This window comes from Trachurus trachurus (assembly GCF_905171665.1).
Source record: "Trachurus trachurus genome assembly, chromosome: 4".
Lineage (NCBI taxonomy): Eukaryota > Metazoa > Chordata > Actinopteri > Carangiformes > Carangidae > Trachurus > Trachurus trachurus.
Window position 1 is genome coordinate 274147 of NC_139898.1, and position 8660 is coordinate 282806.

Below are 8660 nucleotides of genomic sequence, written 5' to 3' on the forward strand. Positions count from 1 at the left end.
GAGTAGCATGTGAATTTGTTGCCGTTGCCCAGTCAGCTAATGTCCAGTCTCCCTGCTCCTGTCACCCACACACAGCGTCCTGTGGTGGGCTGCACGGCCCGGCAAGCCCCCCCTCCCCTTCTCCCCTCCACAGCTCGCCGGAGCTCTGGAGAAAGTTCTAAAGCTCCCGGCGACGGCGACAGCACGGTACCAACGGCGCCAATGGTAACAATACCGGCAATGATGACGACGGGGGTTACAGCCCCGTTGTCGTTGCCGGTGACGGCAAGTGCTAAAGCTCTTTGGAGCTCGGAGCTCTGGGCTGGCTAATATAATACATCCGTGGCTGGACACAGTCAAAATAACTTGTGTGTTTACTTCCTGTCTCTTCTTCTATGAACACTCCCAGCACGTTAACAACAACACTGGTGACAGACTCCACCTAGTGGTCGGAGTCGTACATGCAACATACATCAGTGGGAAAAAATAGAAATTTCAAAAATTAAAAATTCAAGCATTGGCAGCGGGCCAAAAATAATCAGCCGCGGGCCAAGGCCCCAAATTGGGTAGCCCTGATCTACACCAAAATGTACAAGCGACTCCAGAATATGAGATCCCCAAGGAAGAGGCAGGGCTCCGTACCACAAAGAGGAGCGGCCAGGACAGCTGTCTTCAGCGCAGACAACCAGGACATTGAGACAGATGGGACAGACACAGGCAGCTCGAGTGATAATACCATACTTCTTGAGAGCAATGATGACATCAGCGAGGACAATTCCAACAACACAAGATGGGTGTGTTTGGAGCTGACAAGAGGATCGATAAAAGAGAGTGAGACGTATAGCTGCCGTCGTTACATTTTTCTCATTGAAAAACTATACTGTATTATTATTATATTGCATTCCCCATTCCTGCACTGCTCCGTGCTGCTCTCTTATGGAGGCGATCTGCTGCTCACAGATGCCACCTGGCGGTTGTTTGGGCACATTGCAGCTTCTGGTGAAAACACAATTACTCCTCCACAAAAAATCCGCGTGAGCCTCCCGTGACTCACGCGTGAATCTCGCGTGAAACCGTCCAAATGAAACTAGTACCCACTGTAGGTGTGCCATTCATCACCATACTTCCAGATTTTTTCTCCTGCTTTATGAATATAAAAACAACATATTTTGAAGTAAAAACAAACTTCCTTTAACAAAGTTGAACGACAACTTTAAACTGTTTAACAAAATTTGAACAAGTGTTCAATGAACATTTCAAGTGTACTTATACATAATTGGGAGCAGCTTTCCACTTTTTTTGCCAGAGGTTATGGTTTTGGCCATCTCCTCATTTATAGCTGCACGGCAACGCTCTGCAAGCCCCGAGATCTTTGTGTGATCTTCATCACCTGCTGTGAGTAGACTTTTGAACGTGTCCGGAAACGTAATAGCAAGCTCGGCAATCACAGCTGTGCGAGCTATTGTGTTGCGATCTGTTATGATTAGATGTTATTACATGTTTGACCGCTAGGCGGCAGTACTGGTTAGTAGTCAGCTTACCGTACCATATAACATAGTAGAGCAAGACTGCATGAAGCCACATGTATGTTGTTGAGAACGTGAGACATTAAACTAAGTTACTTGCTATCAACACGGCCTCATCCTTGGAACACGAACATGACATGGTACCAGGAGTAAACTCGAATGGGCGACATGGATTTAAAACCACCGGAAAGTTTGAAACTGACGGGGAATGTCGACGAGAACTGGCGCACCTTCAAACAGCGGTTTCACCTTTATGTTTCGGCTACGGGACTCGAGGCTAAGCCGGAGGCAAGAAAGGTAGCGCTGCTGCTAACGATAGCAGGGCCACAGGCCATAGAAGTATTTAACACGTTCGTGTTTGACAGTCCTGAAGATAATGAAAAGTTGGATGTAGTGCTTAGTAAGTTTGATACTCACTGTTCTCCGAAGAAGAACGAGACGTACGAGAGGTACGTGTTTCGGTCTCGTACACAGCGACAGCATGAGCCCTTCGATAGCTTCCTGACGGACTTGCGGCTAAAGGCGCAGTCCTGCAACTTCGCAATGCTGAAAGACTCCATGATCCGGGACCAGATTGTCTACGGTGTGGAGGATAAAAAGGTCAGAGAGAGGCTACTACGGGAGATGGAGCTGACGCTGGCAGGAGCCATTAAGATCTGCCAGGCCAGTGAGCTGTCCCAAATGCACGTGAGGACGTTCAGCGAGATGTCTGCAGTCGCCTCGGCGCAGAGCGACAGCGCGGCAGCGGTTGGAGCAGTGTCGTATCAGCGGAGACGGCGCACACAGACCCGGCCTGCACAGCAGGAGGACGTGATGATAAACTGCAAGCGCTGCGGCTCACAGCACAAGCCTAGACAGTGTCCAGCGTTTGGTAAGCAATGCTCCACTTGCCAAGGCAAGAATCATTTTGCTAAACAATGCTTCTCCAAACGGAAAGAGTGGGAAAAAGAAAAAACTGTAAACGTAATAGACGAGCCTGATCTAAGTGACACGTTCTTTGTTGGAATGGTGAATTGTGAAAGTGAACAAATAAATAAACCAGACAATGTAAATGATGTCACTACAGAAGATAAGTGGATAGCTCCTCTAATGATAAATGGGACTGTAGTCACCATGAGATTGGACACTGGTGCGAAAGCAAATCTCATAAGCATGTGTGATGTGAAGGCAATGAAAAATAAGCCACAAATAAAAAGAAAAGAATCTGGACTGAAAGACTACAATGGGCAGCCAATCAAATGTTTGGGCACATGCAGGTTGAGTGTCACAGTTAAAGGAAAAGTGCACCACCTATTCTTCTTTGTTGTGAATGAGGGACGTGAATCACTTCTGGGTGACAGAGCCTGTGAAGAACTGGGGCTTGTGAAAAGAGTGTATCGCATCATCCCAACCATAAACCCAACAAATGACTCTATGAACACAATTGTTCAGAACTTTTCAGATGTTTTCAAGGGTTTTGGTGTTTTGCCCTTCACATATAAAATACAGTTGAAAGAAGGAGCCCATCCAGTTGTGCATGCAGCACGCAGAGTTCCTGCTCCACTGAAAGACTGCCTAAAGAAAGAACTCGACAGAATGATCATGCTAGGAGTGATCAAAAAGGTTAATGAGCCTACAGACTGGGTCAACTCATTGGTCATCACAAAGAAAAAGAATGGTGAGTTGAGAATATGTATGGACCCTAAAGACTTAAATGAGAGCATAAAGCGTGAACATTATCAAATACCTACACGTGAAGAGATCATCAGTGAAATGTCAGGTGCCAACTACTTCACAAAGCTTGACGCCTCACAAGGCTTCTGGCAGCTGAAACTGGATGAAAGCAGCACCAAGTACTGTACCTTTAATACGCCCTTTGGCAGACACTGCTTTCTCAGACTGCCTTTTGGAATCAAGTCAGCACCTGAAATATTTCACAGAGCGATGGAGCAGATCATCGAGGGCTTGGATGGAGTTCGAGTCAACATTGATGACATCATCATATGGGGTTCCACAGCCCAAGAGCACAACGAGAGGCTGAACAGAGTTATGGAACGCATACAAAAGTACGGACTGAAACTCAACAAGAGTAAGTGTGAGTTTGGCGTTCAAGAGATCCTCTTCCTGGGAGACAAGCTGTCTGCACGTGGTGTCCAACCAGATAAAGACAAAATACATGCAATACAGAACATGCCAAGGCCCACAGACAAGACAGGGGTGCTACGCATCATGGGAATGGTGAATTTCATAGGTAAATTCATTCCCAATCTGACAGCAAAGACATCATGCATACGAGAGCTTCTGCACAGGGACTGTGAGTTTAAATGGACAGAGAAACATGAGCATGAGTGGCAAAAACTCAAGGACACACTGAGCACAGCACCTGTGTTGTCATTTTATGACCACACGAAGAGGATAAAAGTGTCTACAGATGCTTCCAAAGATGGTATTGGTGCCGTTTTACTCCAGGCTGAGGGTGAGCACTGGAAACCGGTAGCCTATGCATCTCGGGCTATGACAAAAACTGAATGCCGATACGCTCAGATCGAAAAAGAATGTTTGGGACTGGCGTATGGTTTGGAGCGGTTTCATAGCTACGTGTACGGCCTGCCATCTTTCACAGTCGAAACTGATCATCGACCGCTGGTCGCCATCATCAAAAAGAATCTGAATGAAATGTCTCCACGGATTCAGCGGTTAATGATGAAGATGCAAAGGTATGATTTTGAACTGATATATACTCCAGGTAAACACCTAGTCCTTGCTGATGCCCTATCCAGAGCAACTACAGGCGACAGTGTGAGTGCAACAGATGAGGACATACAGTGTCATGTGAACATGGTGTCGGCTACACTGCCTGTGTCGGATACAAAGTCAAGACAAATAGCGGAGGCTACAGCAAAGGATGCTGAGCTACAGCATGTCATGCAGAACATGGATGAGGGATGGCCAGCTGGTTCGTGTCCACAATTTTACCATGTCAGAGGTGAGCTTAGTACTGTGGATGGCCTGCTGTTGAAAAAGGGCAGGATTGTTATTCCATGGGCTTTGAGAATGGACATGTTGCACAGGATACATGAAGGCCATCTCGGCATCGAAAAGTGCAAAAGGAGGGCGAGAGACACGGTTTTCTGGCCCGGACTGAACAAAGACATTGAAACACTTATAAGTAAATGTGAAACATGTCAGAAACACAGGAACAAGCAGAGCAAAGAGCCTATGGTGGTAGCTGAGGTGCCAACAGCACCATGGCACAAAGTAGGAATGGACTTGTTTCATCTCAGAGGTAAAGACTATTTAGTGGTAATGGATTACTACTCAAACTTCCCTGAGATGGCGCTACTAGCAAGCTTAACATCAACTTGTGTCATAACACATGCTAAATCTATCTTCGCCAGGCATGGCATCCCACACACCGTGGTGAGCGACAATGGCCCCTGCTTCAGCAGCAAAGAATGGCAGAAGTTTGCAGAGCAATATGATTTCAAGCATGTGACGTCAAGCCCACACTATGCACAGTCAAACGGGCAAGCTGAAAAAGGAGTTCACATTCTCAAGCAACTCCTAAAGAAAGCAGCTGACAGTGACTCTGATCCCTACATGGCTTTATTGAGCTACAGAGCATCACCTCTTCAGTGCGGCCTATCACCAGCTGAACTGCTGATGAAGAGGAAGCTACGAACAACTTTGCCGAGTCATCACAACGACAAATTAAAGCAAAAGAATCACTCAAAGATTGAACATAAGCTACGACAACAGAAAATGATGCAAAAGTCATTCTATGACAGAACAACCAAGCATCTCCCTCCACTGACTACCAGCGACACAGTTAGGATTGAGGATGCTGATGGATGGAGTACAAAAGCAACTGTCCTGCAAGAAGTTGCTCCACGATCGTACACGGTGAAAACTGATGATGGACAAATCCTCAGACGCCAGGGTTTCCCGCAGCGCTTTCCTGTTAAGGCGGCCGCCTTAACAACAATGAGCTGCCGCCTAAACTAACTTCTTAAAAAAATAAAAATGTAGCGATATTCGCCGCCGCCGTCACGCCCCCCCCGTCGGACGAGCGCCTTCATTCATCTCCGCATCTTCTCAGACACATACACACCACAGAGAAGTAATACGGCGCCGACCCCCCCCGGACAATCGATCGATCCGCTCGCGCACCACCCCCCCCCCCCCCCCCCCCCCCAACAGGACAGACACCACCTTAACTAACACATTTTCTGGGGGAAACACTGGACGCAATCGTCGCAGTCTGTTAAAGACTCCTCAAGGGACTGTTGGTGAGCTCAGTGTAACCTGTGGTGAATCTCAGGTAATTCCCACACCTGCTATGGACTGTAACACTGACTCTCACACACCTACTCCAAGTGAACCTGAGTTAAGAAGGTCCACAAGAGAAATCAGAAAGCCTGATAGACTGAACTTATAAACAAAGAAAATTCAATATGCATGTTAAACATGTTGAACAAAATGTATATTGATTGATGTTGTGAATGTGTTCTAAATGGTCTAGTGTTGGCTTAGAGATGAGTTATGCAATCTGATATAAACTGTTTATACTGCTTATGTGTTGCAGAGTTATGCTGAATGCGAAATGGTTGAAATAACTGACACAGCTAATGTGATAATTCATGTTAATGCATTTTACCTTAGAAAAGGGGGGATGTTATGATTAGATGTTATTACATGTTTGACCGCTAGGCGGCAGTACTGGTTAGTAGTCAGCTTACCGTACCATATAACATAGTAGAGCAAGACTGCATGAAGCCATATGTATGTTGTTGAGAACGTGAGACATTAAACTAAGTTACTTGCTATCAACACGGCCTCATCCTTGGAACACGAACATGACACGATCCACATTCATTTTCTCGAATGCCTTCTTCATTGAGCCACGCTTTCTGAAAATCCGAAGGACGTCCCTATACCGTTGGATCACTCCATCCGTTGTGGTCACTTAAGAAAACAACAGGGAAACAAACAAAAGAGATCAAAACTTGTCAGGTATGCACAGGCATTGTTGATTTTGCACCATTAAGGTTTTGTAGTACTAGCAGATTAGAAAGGATCGTATACTTTTGCATCCTTCTTCTAGACTGGTTATATCTTTCCTACCTGACTATGTGGCTAGCAACATCTGCCTTCACCAGTCTAGAAGGAGGATGCCCAGGAAGTAATGTCCTTTCTTACAGGCCTGTACCATACATAGCCAGCTCACCGTAGATAGAGGATGCACAGTGAACTCGGATGGTACAGTAAGTAGATTTTTTTAAATTATATTTTTCTTTTTCAGAGGTTAAATATCTAACTAAACCAGGGAGGATCATAGAATAATTTGAGGAGAGCAAGAGAGCTATACAAGGCTGTAGAGATCTCAATCACTGATTTTCAGAATGATTACAAAAATACACCATTAGCGAAACATAGTAGATATAACATTATATTTAGCCCCATCTAATTATTAGTAAAAAAGCCCATGGATGTTGTTGCTTTTTATATAAATGTAATCCATAAAAGGTTAAGTAGCGTTCAACTTTAGGATTGTTATAAAGGTGATTATAAAGATGATCAATATCTCTGCTTACTTCTTGAACGGCTGTAAGAATCACGGTGTTTTTTTGCCTTTTTGTTATTCTTCTTGAACTTCCTTTTCTTATTCTTCTCCTCTTCTTCTGAGGAGAAGCTGGAGTCCGAGGAGGGAGTCGAAGAAGCCAAAGCCGAAGAGGAAGAGGAAGAAGTTTCCAGAGGAGCAGTCTTTCTGCCTGGGGGAAGGACAGTGGGGGAAGCTGGAGAAGCAGATATGTTTATAAGTAAACAAAGCAAAAAACTAAGAATAAACTTTTTCAATGCAGGGTCACTCATGGTGATGCCTTGTGATTTTGAGAGCAGAACACTGCATATGTAGAAAAAGAGGCTTTGTTATAGATTATGACTTTCATTATTATTTGCTTGCACTGTCGTTGGTAATTAATGAACACAAAGTTAGATGTTTGTACCAGAACACCCACACGGTCTCACTGAATTGTACACTGGTTATATGAATGTTATATTGTAGTGCATTTGTACCTTTCCCTGTAGATTCAGACATGCTGGGGGTTTCCTTAATTTGCGCAAGTAGGAAGTCCTTGTCGGCTTTCAGGTCCCTGTTGGCCTCCTCTAGGTAAGTAATGCGCTGCTCAACGTGTTGAATCTTTTGTCTATCCAACTTGCTTTGCTCTTTGAGTTTGCACAACTCCAATGCCCCTGTTGGAGAAACTGAAACATAGGAAGTACTTTAAGTGGATTATTGAGGTCAGTGACTTGTGTTGGTGTAGCCTACTGGAGTGCATTATATTGATCTGTGTCCTTTTTGTCTCATTCATTAATAATTATTAATTAACACAAAACATTCCCAGTACTTCTGTGCATATTGTTTTTTAACTCATTGAGTGCCGCGTGTACCGGCAATTTAGACAATTTTTGACTTTTTATGTAGAGCCATAGTGTATTCTATATTATTGCCACCAACACATACTGTGGCTCAATTGAAAGGTGAAACTTTATGCTTCAAATGACCACAAACCGTTTGTTTCTACGTGCCTCCGTTCCTGAGAAAAGTCAAGCTAAACATGGCTGGGTTTCACCAAAATCCCTCCTTTTTTTCTAGAAAAGGAGATAGAGCGTCTTTTATGAAAGGTGCGCTGTTTGTGTCTGTCGCTCTTCTGACACTCGCATTTCTGGATCAAAGGGCTCGTATAAGATAAATATATACAACAATTGTTGTTCTATTCACAAAACCACCATCGGGGGCGGGGGGGGGGCGCCACTAAACAACAATAACACAGACGCACCGTGCCGTGTCACAGCTTCTCGCCGCGGAGCGTGAGGGTCTGTCGGCCACCGCGGCTCGGGAAGACCGGTCCCGCCGGTGGTTGCGGTCCTTCTGTGGTACGGGTCGGTGCCGGTCTGCTTTGGCCCAGAGACCATCAGATTTTACCGCGGGGGGACTTTGGGGAGGGCACGGTGTTGCTCCAGATGAAGACCGGGCGGACTGTCGGCTGAGAGCTTCCTGGTTCAGCTCCCAGCTGCTGGAGCCTCGCGGGTGAGAGCAGAGCAGCTGCGCTGCATCTGCGCTGCATCTGCATGCAGAACTCCGTTTGCAGAAGCTGAGTTATGATAAAAACTTCC

At 45.5% G+C, this 8660-nt stretch overlaps 1 protein-coding gene across 1 annotated transcript; it reads right to left on the bottom strand.

Moving 5' to 3' along the window:
* Positions 1–1235: 1235 nt before the first annotated feature.
* Positions 1236–7901, bottom strand: LOC310984307 (uncharacterized protein; the record flags this gene model as incomplete). Its single annotated transcript, XM_083969489.1, has 5 exons — positions 1236–1453; positions 6348–6449; positions 7079–7255; positions 7560–7748; positions 7892–7901. 5 exons carry the CDS (start codon positions 7899–7901, stop codon positions 1236–1238), a joined length of 696 nt encoding a protein of 231 aa, XP_083825615.1.
* Between the last annotated feature and the right edge of the window lie 759 nt (positions 7902–8660).